General features: G+C 39.3%; 1 protein-coding gene across 5 annotated transcripts in view; it reads left to right on the forward strand.

Annotated features, from left to right (window-relative positions):
- The window catches only part of SH3KBP1 (SH3 domain containing kinase binding protein 1), a 247,382-nt gene that overhangs the window by 27,366 nt on the left and 203,649 nt on the right, over nucleotides 1–16,367 (forward strand). For 3 of the 5 annotated variants that reach the window (XM_076356599.1, XM_076356606.1, XM_076356631.1), the window contains exon 2: nucleotides 1,644–1,801. The exons of 1 other annotated variant lie outside the window; for it this stretch is intronic. In XM_076356599.1, coding sequence (XP_076212714.1) covers nucleotides 1,644–1,801 — 158 coding nt within the window. The remainder of the gene's footprint in view (nucleotides 1–1,643; nucleotides 1,802–16,367) is intronic. One more of the 5 variants, XM_076356614.1, reaches the window with a different exon arrangement.

Raw genomic sequence — 16,367 nt, forward strand, 5'->3', positions numbered from 1 at the left:
CTGGCCTGCATGACTCTGATTTTTCAGTTAAGTTTCAGCAGTAAATTTTTCAAGTTCTATTTGCATGTCAGCTTGTAATGTGTGGTGCCATTCTTTCTCTTTTGCTGTTCATTATGTAGTTTAGCAGGCCTCTTGTGAACTGGTTTTATAATGTTTTTGGGCTTCACAGAAGCAGCAATAGATGAATATTATCAGTTGTAGCCTTGTGTCTGGGATGCATCCAAAAGTCAGAACACTCTTAGCTATGACTTGCAGGCTCTGGGGGAGCCAGGGAGACGTTCAGCATTGTGTCTGTGTGACATTTTGGGGGTGGAAAGGAGTAACTCTGCTTTCCTGTCAGCTTAATTGAATTTAGTCCTCAGGGCTTCTGTTATTTAGGCAGAACCCTTTTACTGTCTGTGGTGTAATGGTTAGCTTTGCTTTGTGAACTGTATTGCCTGTTTGTTGGCTACCTCTTGCAGGGTTTACATAGCACAGTCATTTTTACAGAAAGCAGATGCCTATTACTAGTTCTCTTTTAGCTGTTTTGATGATTCTATGATTCTATATTTAAAAGACATGTAGATGAGGCACTTAGGGACATGGTTTAGTGGGCATGGTGGTGTTGGGTCGATGGTTGGACTCGATGATCTTAGAGGTCTTTTCCAACCTCAATGATTCTATGATGGTTGAAGTGCTAAATGTTTGGTGGAACATCCTGGGGCATGGTTTGCCACTGAAGAAAACAGGAGTAAGGCTTTACAAATATGACTATACTTCCCTTGCCAGTCTGGCTCCTCCTAGTAGATATTTGATGAACCACTAAATGTAACTATGGCTTCCAAATTTGAATACCCCAGGTCTATTATCTTTGATTCTCCAAAGGATTTTTTCTGTCTTTATGTCTTCCTTAATTCTCTACAGGGACTTCGTTGTGTGTATGGTTTCAAGGGATAGGGAGTCCTCCCACGAAAAGACAAAGACACACCATATAATGGTAGCAAACTTACGCCTCTGTTTGATAGCAGACATTCAGAGCAGTAGGAGTATTTCATCTTCAGATCCTCTGATGCATAATCACAAGTGAAAGTAAATTTTTCTCCCTTTGGTGAAACCCTGCGAGAGCATGTTCATGCAGCAAAGCTCTGCATTTCTGTATAAACAACAGTGAAACTCAGCATGATGCAAAAAATTCTTGTTAAATACTTTTTAGGTTAATAGTGATGTATTTAGCAAAGTTAAGTGTAGCGGCTTGGGATGCTTATGGATTTGAGAACCTTTCCAGAAATAAAATGCTTTAGAAGTCTCGTGAACAAAAGCTAAAACATCGTCCGAGAAATAAAAATAAACTTTGTAATGCTGCCAGAGTAGATACTGCTGAAGCATCACAAATTAATTTCCTTTAAACAGTAAAGAAAAATGTGTGCCATTTGTTGCCTTAACCATGATGGGCATTCCTGTGTTTTTTTTTCCTTTGGCCTCTCTTGTAGCAGTTACCCACAAAATGTTACCTACCTGTTGCCTATTTGTGTGATCTCTTGGTTAAGCTGAATGTAGTACTTTCACTGAGAATATATAATTGGATTGGTGTTTTCTTACTCCTTTCAAAGGCATGGAAACGTAAATGTAGTCAATAATTATGCATATGTGTGTTTCTCTTTTAGTGGAGGCGATAGTGGAGTTTGACTACAAAGCTCAACATGATGATGAGCTGACGATCACTGTAGGTGACATAATCACCAATATCAAGAAAGATGATGGAGGCTGGTGGGAAGGACAGCTCAAAGGCAGAAGAGGTTTGTTCCCTGACAACTTTGTAAGAGTGAGTACAAAGTGGAACTGTTCTTGTGTTGTGTGTATACGTTTTGTGTACTGTGCTGTTTAGGCTAAATATCACCCTTTATATCATAATATTTCTTATACCCAAAACCATAATATATTGCAATACAATGTTCTATTGAGGCTATGTTACAAAGAAAAGATTACTTTCTTTGCAAAGACAATGTAGTTTTGATATCCTGAAAATAAAAGTACCTACCCCTACATTTCTCTGCTGTTCAGTGATTATGTTTGACTGTGTGATCTGGGAACAAAGTGCTTATTCTAGAACACCTTGTATGTCATGGCATTTGCAATATTTTCTCTTTTCTGTAACTGCTGCTTCTTCTCCAGAGTGCTTTCTTATGTTTTATAGAAGCTTTTTGTGAATACTTACTTATTCCTGGCTAAACTAGTTGAGAATAATTAAAGTGGATTTTTCCAAACAGTTGCCTATAAAGACTTAAAAAAAGAAAAAAAAAAATCATTACTTTATATTTCATGTAGTGTACCAAATAACTTGCAGTAATACTGGTTTTAGGAAAGCCATTAGAGTTTTAGAAATATATATCTTTTTTACTGGGCATCTGTGTGTGAGTGTATGTCTGCACATATGAGACTAGCTGTTAGTACCTCTGGGCCTCCTTGATTTGTCATTGCAGACCTAGGCTGTTAGTTTCTATAAACCTCCATAAACTTGTCTCTCCACTATGGAAAAGAGAGCAAGAACTACAATAAATTACATAAATAGGTTTTACGTTAATCTGTTACTACAGCTTCAGAGGATCTTTGGGACTTTCCCCTTTCCAAGGGTATAAGTATCTTTTTTTTCTTCTTCTAACCGTGTGAGCCTGTTCTGTGTTTAGACATATGCACATAATGAAGTTATTTCATTTTGCTTCAGTAACACTGCATATGTCGAGGTAATTTGAGAAGTGGTTCAATGGCAAACTTACCGAGCCCGTAGCAGGGGACAGGGACGGGACATGGGAGCCTCAGGTGTTCCTGTGGGGGCAAACATACTCGCATCCTAATCCTTGTTGTTGTCATTGCCAAAAAGAAAGAACAGCTCTGTGTCTGTCAGACGGCAATGATTAGGAGGAAGTAACAGCCTCAATGAGATGAAAGGGAGTGAAGGAGGAAAATGGATACCCTGTTTCTTGTTAACCTCTGAAAATCCACACTCTGGGGTGGGGGGAAGAAACTATTTTGGGACTCATTGTGTATTGATAATATTTTTCTGCTTGGACTCTGATGAACTGTGAAGTTCTGTGGGACAAAATCAGACTTCCTCTAAGCTTTCTCCTGGCTGATATTTGAAATCTGCTGCTGATTTTAGGAGATGTTGGATTTAGTGTCCTAAACAAACGCGGCCTATGAATTTCTCTTAAGAAAATATCATAATCTAAGTATGAAGGTTTGCAAGTTCTCCCCTTTAGTAGCTAATTTTTAAGTCCTCTTCTTTCTAAAATGACTTCAAACTGTGGCATCCTGTCATATAATTGAAAAATAAATAGCTTTTTCTCAATAGAAAGTTCTAAGCCAAAAATAAATGTTTTGGATTTTGTGTTCTCATAAAATATCACTACCTGCTCTTTGCTTCCCCCCCGCCCAGCTTTTTTTTTTTTTTTTTTTTTAAAATCAGCATCCAGGGCTGTTCTCTACAGAACTAAAATCCACATTAAATTCTTCCTCATTCTCAGTTTGAATGCAAAGTCAAATGTTTTTCATAGTTGAGCATTCCCTCTCTAATTAGGTAACATGGAGTGGAAGGTACAAACTTCCTAAAAGTATAGTTAGTTTATTAATATCTTGAGTGAAACCCTTTATTTTTCTTCAGTTTTTCTTGTGTAAATCTCCTTGTATCTGGAGGGCTATAGCCAAACGTAACAGCAGTCCCATTAGAAAGCTTGTTGAGCGTAATCATTCTGTCTGCTGAGATTATAAGTAATTGTAAACTTTCTCTTTCAGTTATGGAAAATTTTTTAACAAGTGCATGCAAAGTCGAGCTTACCAGCAATCAATTCATGCCCCATTGCTATTCTGTTGTGTCAGCAAGGTAATTGGGAGGCAGGCAAAAAGGGATGCTACAGATGAATGGTGGAGCCGAATGCAATTCCAAATTCCCATTCCTTATCAGAATTGGTTGTAAGAATAGTTACTTGAGGAAGTTATTCAGCGGTAAAAATCACTGGTGAAATTCTTGAGGTACTTTGCATTCTACCTTCAAGTGGAGGGAATAATTTCTTATGGAAAATAGCTTTTCCTTCCTGTGATTTGATTTTCTTTTGAATAAATTCATGACAACATTCCAAAGAAACTGTTGGGTTTTGCAAAAATTGAATGTTTGGGCTGAATTGAAACCACTGAATTAACACAGTAGAGAGGCCTGCGTGGTCTCGGTTAGCACGTGTGCATAGATTCTGGAAGTGCAGTTTGCAGAGAAAAGAGTTTGGAAGAAAAGATGTACAAATCAGAAATGGAAAAATTAGGGAAATGCAATATATTGGAATGTTTATGAAAAGGCATTAATACAAAGTGTTACTTAAGAAAATAAAAAAAAAATTTCAAGGGAGTACTAGGTTGTGATGTGGAAAAGACATTTGGAGTTGCCTGTAGCAAAAGTGGTTTTAAATTTCACAGAATAAATGCAAATTAGGAGACCACTGAAGAGTTGTCTGGAGACAGATGTGAGAAAGAAAGAGGAAAGGGGAGGTAGCAGTGATATGTATGCAGTACATGTGCAGCTATTTTTTTCAGGGGACTTTCACTGTGAAGTTGTATCAGAGGTGCTTCCTGTTCTTGAATCTGCAAAACAACTGCTCTGAATTTTATATATTTTTATACATACAGACACGAAAAAACACAGATTCATACCCTTCTTATGCTCTGCAATTCAATATGCAAGGTGTAACAGAAGAGGTATTTGAAATGTCTTTTCTCTTTCCGTTTTCACTGCCTATTAGTCTGCAGCTATGGTCACTTGGAATATTTTGTGGGAGAAGTTTGTCTAAATATGAGAAAATTCTTTGGACGCTCTTTCAGATCTAATTTACTTCTGTCAGCCTTTGTAGATATCTACTTTTGTTAGAGATAGTGACGCTGAATTTATCGTAAGAAATGTATGAAATGCATATCTGGTTGTTGTCTTTTTTCTTTCAGTTTTTCGGTAGAGAAATAGAAGTATGAGTGGAGAATTACGTACTGTTCCTGGTTGTCTGTTTTACTCCTCAGTTATTTAGTTGAAAAAGAGGAGATAGCAGCTGTGATTGCAGTGTAGTTCATTTGCATGGCATAAAGTTGGTCTTTGATATCTTTCTAGCTTGAAAACATCAACTTGAAATCCAAAATCCTTAATTTTATAACCAGAAAATAAAGGGAATGTGGATGATGTGTAGTATATTAGGGTTTTTTTTAAATACCATTAAGAGGCTTTTGATTTTTTTTTTCTGGTCTTATTTTAATAAATTCCTTGTCTAACCATGCTCCGCAGTGTAAAACTGTGTTTGTAAGTGTGACAGCATCTGAGACAGTTAGATTTTGCTGATAGCAGATGAAAATGTAGAAAGCAGGAAACTGTGGTGCAAAGCCATGCTTGCCAGTTTTAATTTACAAACCCAATTCTATGTGGGATTGCGTCACATTATACTGGTAAACTGAATGTGCTGTGTGTGACAACCTTCAGGCTTGTCTGTACTCCAGAGGACTTGCCAATATTGCTAGCAGAATTGGGGAGGTAAATTTATTTTAAAATTAGCAAGAAGTGTGGTGGTACTTATTTTTGAAATTGTGGTGTATAGCTTGAGTTTTAGAATCAATGAAACAGGACAGGGGCTTTATGTAACTGTACTGCTGCCTCAGGTCAGAACAGCAACTTGGATTTCTTGTTACACAAGCAGAATGCAATCTTTAAATAGTGCAAATTAGTTGTAGGATGTCAGGGATGTTCATGCTGAATCATAGGTACACGGTGGAGATCCTTATCTGTTGCTTGTCATTTAATTTTCTTCTCTATATGTTTTGTTTGTTTGGTTTTAATCTTCACAACCAGTCAGAGGCTTCAGGGAATCGTGAGTGAAGCTGAGACCCTTGTGCTTGCTACGCACCCCACACAACCCTACTCACTCCTGTTAGTGCTTTCCTAAAACCTGTCCTAAGTCTGGGCCTCTGCAAATACAGGGGCCCTTTACAGCCGTAGTTTGGCTCCTGGGAGGGAAAAGAGAATATTCGCCGTGTCCCGGCAAACTTTGGTTCCTGCAGCGCTTTCTGCTTGCCCGGGCCTCTGGCTGCTGCTTGGTATCTGTCAGGTCAGAGAACCGACCAACTCCTGTTGTCCTTCCCTCCTGCTTTGCCTCTGTGCTCTCTGATACCGCTGTGCCCGCCTTTGCTTCAGGGCTTGTAGGTTCCTATCGCCTTCACTGCTCTCCTAAGTACCCTGAATACTACTAATTAAGTGATGTCTGGGTCAGCTTTGCCTAAGTAGCCACCTCTCAAAGTTGTGGCATCTGCCGAGGCACTGAGGTTATATGCAGACTAGGGAAAGCGGTGTTATTTCTGTCTGTACCTGAAAAGATAACTTGCTTTATGGGTCAGTGAATTATTACGGGGTTTTTTACATACTCGGCAGGAATTTGCAATTCAATTACTGAGCTTTTTTGTTGGAAATCTTAGTAGAATACTGCCTGTGTATTTGTTCTTAGGAAATGTTTTAGATTATGGCATCCTAACTGTTATGTCATCTTGGGAATGAGAGCCAGGAGTACTAGTTTCTTATTCAGAGTTCTGGGTGTGACCATGAAAGTTGTTATCCTTATGGTGAAATACAAGAGACTATAATTGGTGAAAGAAACTTTCAGATAGGTTCCACCATGTGAAAATGTTGTCTCTTTGAGCTTTTGTTTCTGTCAACAGCAATGAGGATTTTGTGGGGAGAAACATAGCATCACTGATGTGTTATTATTTATTATTGTTGCTGTTATTACTCTTACAATGGTGAAAGCAAAACTAGTAAAACAAAGTCTTTCTCCCACTCCCAGTCCATCTCCCCCCCGAAGACACAGATCCACCAAGATGGTCTTGTACCAGTCAATAGTCTCTGACTTGGCAGTGTTCACCCTTCAAAGGGAATTCAGCACAGAACAGCAGCAGTGCTCTGGGCCGTCCTGGATGCCCAGAGCATGATTACAAGTAATGTCACGCCTCAACCTGTTCGTCTGGCTTCAGAGGAGGTGGGGGGAGCTCCCAGTGAGGCAGCTGCCCTGGGTGTTTGGCCTGGAAGTGATGTGAGACTCCCTGGCAGTGACAGCGGCTCTTTCCCATTCCCTGTCGCAGGGAACTGGTGATATTCTCAGCTGAATGGGAAAGGTGCTGTGCTCACTGCAGTCAGCAGAATGGATCCCGTATGTTTGTCATAGGGGCAAGTGTGGTGTTGGCTGTCCTGTCGTGATCAGTTTGTTGGATATGTTTTGATGGCAGGCTTTGAGGGGGGATTATTGGGGGGGACGGAAACAGAGAGGAAAGAAGGGTTGCTGTTTGGGGCTGTCAGCTGTTGGATGTTTTGTGGGAACCAGCATATGAACTATGCAAAACTGAGAGGGTTTTAAATGCGTGCGGCAGTCGTGCAGTGGACACATGGTAATGTGAAGCTTCAGTGTTAAGCTTTTAGTGACTGGTACTTTATATTGCACCAAGTTATTAGTAAAAAGTAAACTTCTGAAAAGGCAGTGGCTTAATTGTAATTATATATTGATAGAACTGGTGAAAATTTAAGAGTCTGAAAACAAAATGTATTACTTTTCATTCTTTAGTATGCATTGTAATTGCTGATGTTTAAAAAAACATAAAAAGAAATATTCTTATTTAAATACACATAATATTGCTTCACTGATAGAGATAGTGTAGGTGGTATAAATTGATACACTAAGGAGACTCAATTATTTCTTCTTTTTGCTCAGGTTTGTCTTTTGTATTCTTAAGAAAACCTCCGTAGAGTATTTCTGTTTAAAATATGCCATTGTTTAAATTATAAGTTTAAAAAAAAATACATTTTTATGCTAAAAAGGAAACTAAACACTTCTTTTTTTTCCCTTCCTGAGGCTCCAAGCCATGAGGAGGAGGAGAACTTAATCAGAGATTGAAACAAGGACTGAATGTGCAATCTAGAAGTTATATTTTCAAAGATATAACTTCTTTGGAGCTGTAATATCATAATTCTTTAAAGCAGCTTCAGTTTCTTCAGGACTTACTTATATATTATTTCACAGGGAAGTCAATGTGGTTTTGGCAATAGCCTCTTAAAGTAGTTTCCATAAGGATTTAAAGAATTGGCAGGATTAGATGATTGACGGTGTTTCTCCAACCTAGTCCCAAAAGGTTGGGAGGCAAAGAGAAGATGTCCTGACCTTGTGCTTTCTCTTCCCTGAAGTCAGTTTCTTTTTTTTTTTTTTTTTTCCTTGGCAACTTTCCAAGCTCCGGATGTTTTTATTTTCTCTGTAGCTTGTTTATGTGTGGATATGTTAGTAATCCATGTATTTTGGTCTGATTCCTTTTTACACTTGTTCTGGCAATTGTTTGAGCAGGCTGCTGTGAGAAACTCTTCTCTGTAGGTAAAATCTGTAGAGGTGCTTAGCAGCATTTGCATAGAAACGTCTTTCAAAACGTACTTCTACAGTTTTGGATTTACAGAGAGTACAGCTGTATATCTGATTTTTCCCGACAGGACGTTAGAATTCTTAAAACACAATAACAGAAAACACAAGCTCCTAGAAACTGAACTGCAGTTCAGTCCTGCTGCTGTTTGAAGCTAGTGTGAGAATGCTTGTTGATATTTCCACGTTTCTTGCAATTTGATTACATAGCCCTGAGATGGTTTCCCTCAACTTTAGGAAACATTATCTGATTTTGATGTTTTTAATGTTTGTTTGCAAAAAAGGATATAAGAGAAACAGTATTCTGAATGCCTGTGGTGTAACTACAGCATTTAATAATTGTAATTGTGAAGGGTTGTGCTTGCATTCAAGCTTAGTCTGCCAAATACTCCATTTACCCCATTAGAATGATCCAGCCTGTATCCGGACTACATCTACTGATTGTCTTTCAGTTTGTATTAATGTTAAGTAACATTAACAGTAAGTAAGAATGAAGATGAGAGCAAGAGGGACATGTGGGAAAAAGAAAAGCTATCGGGGATTGTAAGACTAGCTGTTCTAACTGCTGCTGTCATGACTTAATGGTACTGTGTACCTCTGAATATTCCTGTCCTGATCAAACACTGTAATTTATTAACAGTAAGTATATGTGCGTATGTGGGGGGGTTGTTTGGTGGTGTTGATTTCTTATTTGTTTGGGTTTTCTTTGTTGTTTTTGAGTTTTACTTCTATGTACAGAAGTGCTGTTTTTTTCTGAAGTATCATATGTAGACCATTTAACAGCTTTCCTATAATGGCTTTCATGCTTTTATAAAGTGCATATCAACTGGAATGGCAAACTATTTGCTATTGGAAGTAGTATTTGACTAATTAGGTATCTTTGTATTCAGTGTCTGTAAGTGCTGCAATTCCCTCCTAGAACTTTTTGGGAACTATTTGGGAAGCTGATGGTGGAGACAGAGTCCTTAAAGGGTCCCCCATTTCCTGCCGTCACCTAATTATTTACTCTACTAGAATTTCACTGGCGCTGTTAGTAAAATTATGACAGAATATATTAGAGCAGTTTAGGTTTATGATCAGCACATGTTGTTCTCTTCAGAGTTGGAAAGAGACAAGTATACGTGAATCTCTTAATCCTCATTTTTTGGCTCTGTTACAGCCACATGAAATATATTATTGTTTATATATAGACACTGTAGTCATTGTTACCCTTGGAAAAGACAAAGATGCAAGTAAACTACCATCATGTAATAGGATGAGTTATTTACTCACTCTGACTTCAGACTCCTCCTTCAGTGATGGATACTTAGTGCTGATGGTTGTGATGGGAGGTGGTGAGGGGTGGAAGGGAAGAAACAAGTAGAGCATACATTTTTAAAAATAACATTGGTACCTCCCACTCAGGGAGAAGGAACAAGGCCAACCTGTCATCTTTACAGAAGGTGGTAATGACTTCTGATTTTTTTTTTTTTTTGGACTGGGAATATTGAGAGAAATAAATGCATCACAAGGCATTCAAGACTGTGCAAGGTGTTGAGTGTATGTATCTGCTGCTTCACAAAACCTTGATTTCTCCATTTCCCACTGCATGGGGACTCACTGCACCCTTTGAAAGTTTAATTTAGTATTCGTTCTTCCAGAGAACTTGCATTCGCCTTCCCAGAGGCTATAGGCCAGTATTATCAAAAACCCTGATTCAAAACAGCTTCCAACAGAAACGGTCTCTAAAACAGAAACTTCTTTCATAACTTTCATAACCATTGCTTATGGTTACAAGTTATTGCCATTATTTTGGCTGGTTCATGGTAAGAAGTTTAGCTAAGCCTTGGTTTCCCTTTTAGACATGCTTAGGTGAGTTTAGGCAGTCTGATTTATCTGTCTGTATTTACTTATTAATTGATAGCCCAAAGCAAATGAAACTCCTTTTTATCCTTTTGGCTGAAAATGATTCTCTTCCTACTTGGAGCCAAGAGCACCGTGTCATCCAGCTTTCCTTTTGCCACCTGTGTTTATCAGCTTTTTGGTTGCTTGAAAGGTCTTTTTGGTTTTTGTTGCCTTGCCCCAAGCTTCCTTATCATGCTGTCCCCAGGACCCTGCCAGCATGTGAGCAGACTGCCCATCTTACTGCATGTTGCTGTCATGTTGTCTACATTACGTGGCCATGGCACTTCAGAGGCATGGTTCATACACTGTCGTCAGCCGTTGCCAAATCACTGGCCCAATGAACACCTAATAACTATAGATAGAAGAAGGTAAGGTGCAAATCTTAGTGTTTTCTTTATCCTTCCCTAATGTCCTATGTCTCGATTTTATTGTAGTATCAAGCACAAAGACAAAATGTAACCTGTTCCTCCTTTAAAAGTCCCTCTAAGATGACCTGAGTTATTCTCCTTCCTGGGTAGAATTAGAGAAATATAGATGGAAAAATGCCTGTAATTCATAACTACCACGTTAACTGTCTTGAATAAAAAATATCTAAAATTTACCCACCAAAAAGCTGCATACATGTCTCAGGGTAGCTTTCAGCAAATTTTTTAATGCTTCACTTTCATTTTAGAGGAGGCTACTTCTAAAATTTAGTTGAATATTTTCTATACAATTCATTTCATGGAAAAAAGTACTTGTAAGTGGAACTACCTGAAATTTACTGTTGCGTATGTACAAAAGGGCATACGCTCAGTTGTTTTCCTCTGTTCCCACGCAGCTTCTTCATTTTGCGACCTTCAGTCAATTCATAATGCTCTGTGGTGTACTTTTATCTATTTACCTTTCTTTGACTCTGTGGGATCTGTACTTTCAAACTGAAAGCACCTGAAGGCCTATGGTTTTGAATTTGAGTTGATCAGTTCTCATGAACAGGTTGTCACAAATAATGACGGTTAATTCAAAACCAAAACCTGGTGTATTACTGGTGTTTTGTACATGTACAGAATGCTAAAGCTAAACTGAAGTCCTAGAAGAAGTTAGGATTTGTGTTAGCTTGCTGTGAGATATCGCCAGTATTTTTCCCTGCAGAAGGAAAGATCCGATGTACTTTAAAACCTCCTTAACTGAACAGCTGAGGGCTGATCCTTTAAAAACTATTGTACAGTAATAAATTCCCTGTACAAGTAGTTCACTGAAGTTGATGGAATGACTAGGAGGATACAACTGCTTACACACACCAATTATTGCAGGACTGAGCACTGCATTTCATAGTCCTTAATTGCTCTGCGGTACTGTGTAGAAAACTTCGCAATTTCTGTATTGTCAGCCCACATGTTTTTAGTAGGTCATTTGGACTTCTGCAGCCTTTCAGACAATGTGAAAATTTTTTAGAAAATCTAAGCAAACTGTCTGGTGGACATCAGAGGAAAATTTTGAGTAAGTGGAGGGAGAGCAACGCCTCATTAAACTGTAAAATAAAAGCTCTTTTTTTAAATATAATCCCTTTAAAAATGTTTTCAGCAATACATATGTGTGCGTGTAGTAGACATGCATAACGTGTGTGGTATGCAGAAATAGACAGTAGGTCTAAAACCAGAACATACAAGTTAAGGTATCAGAAATTATTTTTAAAGGGACTTTTATTTTACAAAATAGAGAGAGAGAAAGGAAATGTGTTCTCTGGTCTCATTCATTAATTCGACCTTTTTTCCTCCACTAAGCAATTGTATAATGCTGATCTTTTATATCTGAAATGGAGTTTTTAACAAGGAAGTAGAATGTGTTTTGCTCGCCCTTCTGAACCTTGGTGACACTTGCAGTGACACTCTGTAATATTGACCCCATTTCTTTGTGCTAGGATTTTTACCTTTTCATTGTTTCCTTAGTGAGTATTCAGATATTTAGGAAAGGGTAATTTTCGGTTGGTCTCTTTAAAGTGAGTATACTCTACTCCCGAGCAGGTTTTTTTGAGGTTAATGTGTTTCCATTAGAAGCTGCCCTTCTCTTCCCACTCCCCTGCCTGGCAGCTTCTGTGTGGGTTTTATTTTGTCATGAAGCTGAAACTGGGTGTACAAGTTACAGGGTTGAAGAACTCCTTCAGGGCTTCCTTGCTCATGCCTGGAGTTACTTGTAATGTGTTGGTAACCTGCCTCTCCAGTCTCTGTACCATGTCCTTCTGCTGTCAAGTTGTAGCTCCATGACACTGAGCTCTATAAAGAATGAGAGAAAATATTTATTATAGCTGTGTTAGAGAGTGCTTTTTATTTGAAGACTGGTTATATTAGTAGCTTTCTCGGTCATGCCTTTGAGCCTGTCTGTTCTAAAATGGGCTACTCAACTCCTACCATTGAAGAATGTATGTGGAGGGACAGACAGGGAGATGGGATTTGAGTTTTAACAACCAACACCATCAGCATTTGCTAATGAATGAGTGCTAACAGATGTATTTGTTTCCTACTGATGTTTTCAGGCATTCATAAAGCAAAGACAAGATTTACAGGGAGAGGCTAAATTACTCTCTTACTAAATTGTGTTGTTGGAAAGATTGACTAGGCTCCCAGACTCTGTATCCCCTCGTCAGATCTGGCACAAGCAACAAAATTAAAGATAAATACTGGCTACAGGCAATTATTTTTAGTTAAGGCCAATTAATATTAGCTGGTTAGACTGCTTGAGAGAAAAGGGAAGTTCGCATCATTGGAGCATGATACATAGTAGCAGGAGGAGACCTGAACTTGAAACAGCATTATTACTACTGTGCTGCCATTATACTGATACCATCATTTTACTGAACTTCACCTCAAAGTAGTAAGTTTTTGCATTCCTGCTACTCTCAGGGAAATGCACATAAACAGGGCTTGTGAAAAGGTGTCACAAGTAAATGATTCTGTGAAAACATAGAGTGATTAATTACAAGTGCTTTTCTAGGTGTGCAAAAAAAATACATCAACGTAGTAGTAATTGTCCAGTAAAGATGATTTGGTGCCACCGACAGAGCTCCTTGATTTTTGTGATGTTAACAGTGGCCACTGAAAATATTTTTTCTTTTGCTCTGAATGTGTGTGCCTTTCAGTGAGGACATACCATTGGGTAAGTATTATCTGCTGCAAAAATACATAGCATAAGATAATACAAAACCAAATTATTCTTTGTAAACATTATGGATGAGCAGCCTCACTTGTGATAGGAACTTGCATCTCTTTTGCTCTGTCTGTACCATTGCTCTTTCATGGTTATAAGAGTGTTAGTATAATGTATTGCCAGAGAGCTTCTGCTCTGAAGCAGCTATACAGCGAAGTTTTGCTTCAGGGCCATCTAGTAAAACCCTGTACAGCAAGCAAACAGGCTGCACCAGTAAAAGCTCAATCAGTTAAACCAGTTTAGCTAGTTTAATTAAGTCAGTGGTAGGGGCTTCTGCTGGTTCAGTTACAAATCACACCTGCCAGTCTTCCTGCTCCAGCTATGCTGGCAGAAGTCTGCAAGTAGGTACTGTTTTAGGAAATTCCACTTTGGTTGTTTCTAACATATATAGCACATTGTTGCAAAGTAGTCTCTTCCTTTTTTCCCTTCCCCTTTTGTATCTTTTTTTTCCTTCTCTCCAAGGAATTTACAGCTATGCCTTTTAGTTAAACGTAGCTGCTCTTGGATATAGTTATTAGCCACCTGCCTCTCTACCCCATACATTTTCTGTACTCTTGGAAGACAGAAGAGAAGTTGAAGGTTTGAATTCTGTGAGTGGAAGAAACAGAGGGTAGTTAGTATCCAGATTTTATTCTCAAGTGAAAGTGCTAGAATAATGGCAGATGTGTAAGTTGTGCAAGATACTAGGACAGTATTTAAGATCCAAATAACTGTTGCTTTGTCATAAAACGCTAGCATCAACTCTATTTTTTTTTTATTCAACTGCTAGCGGATGAGACAACTAGAAAGGAGTGATGGAACAGTTTCTTCAGTGTTTTTTGAGTGAAAGGGATACCCACAGGGTATCTGGAAAAGCTTCTTTAAGATGAACCCATAGTAAGCTAACTCCACTATACAGACCATCACAGGAAATGTAGGTAGGGCACCAAATGACATTGTTTAAAATGTTAATGAAGCATTTCCGTGCACTGCAGAAACCATAGCTATGCTAGCACAAAACTGAAGTTGCGTTCAGTGGTGTGTTGCCTTGCAGCTCCTCTCTGCTGGGTGCACTTACGTGCAGAGAGAAAAGCTGTGCAGCTTGTACTGTCTTAGATTGCTTTCATGCAAGTAGTAAGGATGGTGTGACTAAGCAAAGTTTGAGGAAGCACAAGTTTGATCAGGAAAGAAACAGACTAAATAGGAAAAGACGTGGCAGAAATGGGCACAGGACAAACCACGTAAATTCAGGCATCTCTGACAGTGTTGGAAAAAGCAGTGCTCTAATATCTGCCAACTACATGGTGGATTACATGGGAGCTTCTCTCTAGAACCTTGTTCACACCCTGCTCCTAGCCTGGACCATTTCCTTCCTTTTGCTGTTTCCAGCTTAACCTGTTGGAAACTGTTCTTGGAAGTTGTTCAGCATAACGTCTATACCTGAGTTTAGGAAAGGTAACTTCTCAGGTATCAATTCTGCCACACTGCCTTGTGTTAAAGGTTAGTGTGCACAGATTATGGTTCTTGCCAAAAACTCTGTAATAGCATAGTTCCCCACAGGAAGGTTGGATACCCTTATATGTATAATATATGGTCACTTCTTTTTATTGTAGCTGACAGGATGTATATATGTTCTGAAGAATACACTTTAATCTGAAAGGTGGCTTTTTAATTAATCATGGCTGTCAAGAATGAGTGTTGGAATTGCTTGAATAGTTGACTTACATGGCTTCATTTCTTCTCCTTGCTCTCACATGGATACTTGGTCTGTGTTATGATTGATTGCAAAAGCAAAGATAAGTTTATTTGCAGTGTTTTGATTTTTGGGAGACCTGTCAGATGTCATTCAGTAACTCTAGGTCATATTTGCTTCCACAGTACAAAGCATTCTCCCCTCTCTCCATCATTGCTGCAACCCAGCCTGATATCTGAAAAACAAGTGTTATTTTCATTCATACATCATAAAGGTAGAGTAGACAGATCTGCTATAATGCCTAACCCAGAAGAAAATCTCAGAGGAGATTAATTCCAGATGGAAAATCGATTTTCTTCAAAGGAACCTTGGGGGAGGCTGCTGGGGACTAGCAGAAAGCAGAAGTTGTTCATGTTTTCAAGAAGGAAAAGAAGGAGAATTTGGGGAACTCAAGCCCCACATTGACCTCCTGGAAGCCATTTCCAAACATATGAAGGACAAGAAGCTGGTTGGGAGTAGTCAGCATGTATTTATGGAGGGGAAGTCAAGTCTGACCAATCCGTTATTTTTCTATGATGAGATCACTGGCTTGGTGGAGGAGGGGAGTGCAGTGGACGCTGTTTATATTGACTTCAGCAAAGCTTTTCACAGTCTCCCGTATCGCCCTCATTGACAAACTGATGAAGTGCAGACCAGGTAAATGGACAGTGAGGTGGGTTGAAAACTGGCTGAAGTGCCAGGCTCAAAGGGTTGTGATCAGCAGCATGAGCTCCAGCTGAAGGCTGGTCACTGGCAGTGTGCCACAGGGGTGGGTAATAGGGCCAGTGCTGCTCAGCGTCTTCACTAATGACCTGGATGACAGGGCAGAGTGCACTCTCAGCAAGTTTGCAGAAGATGCAAAACTGGAAGAGAGTTTGGCTCACCAGAGGGTTGTGCTGCCGTTCATAGAGGCCTCAACAGGCTGGAGAAATGGGCTGACAGGATCCTCATGAACAAAGGGGAATGCCAAGTCCTGCACCTGGAGAGGAATAACCCTAGGCTGAGTGGCTGGAAAGCAGCTTTGGTGAGGAGAACCCCAGGGATCCTGGTAGACACCAAGTAGACCACGAGGCAGCAGTGTGTGCTTGTGGCCAAGGTAGCTCCTAGCTTCCTGGGCTGCATTAGGCAGAGGATTGGCAGGAGGC

Source organism: Aptenodytes patagonicus, chromosome 1 (genome assembly GCF_965638725.1).
Source record: "Aptenodytes patagonicus chromosome 1, bAptPat1.pri.cur, whole genome shotgun sequence".
Lineage (NCBI taxonomy): Eukaryota > Metazoa > Chordata > Aves > Sphenisciformes > Spheniscidae > Aptenodytes > Aptenodytes patagonicus.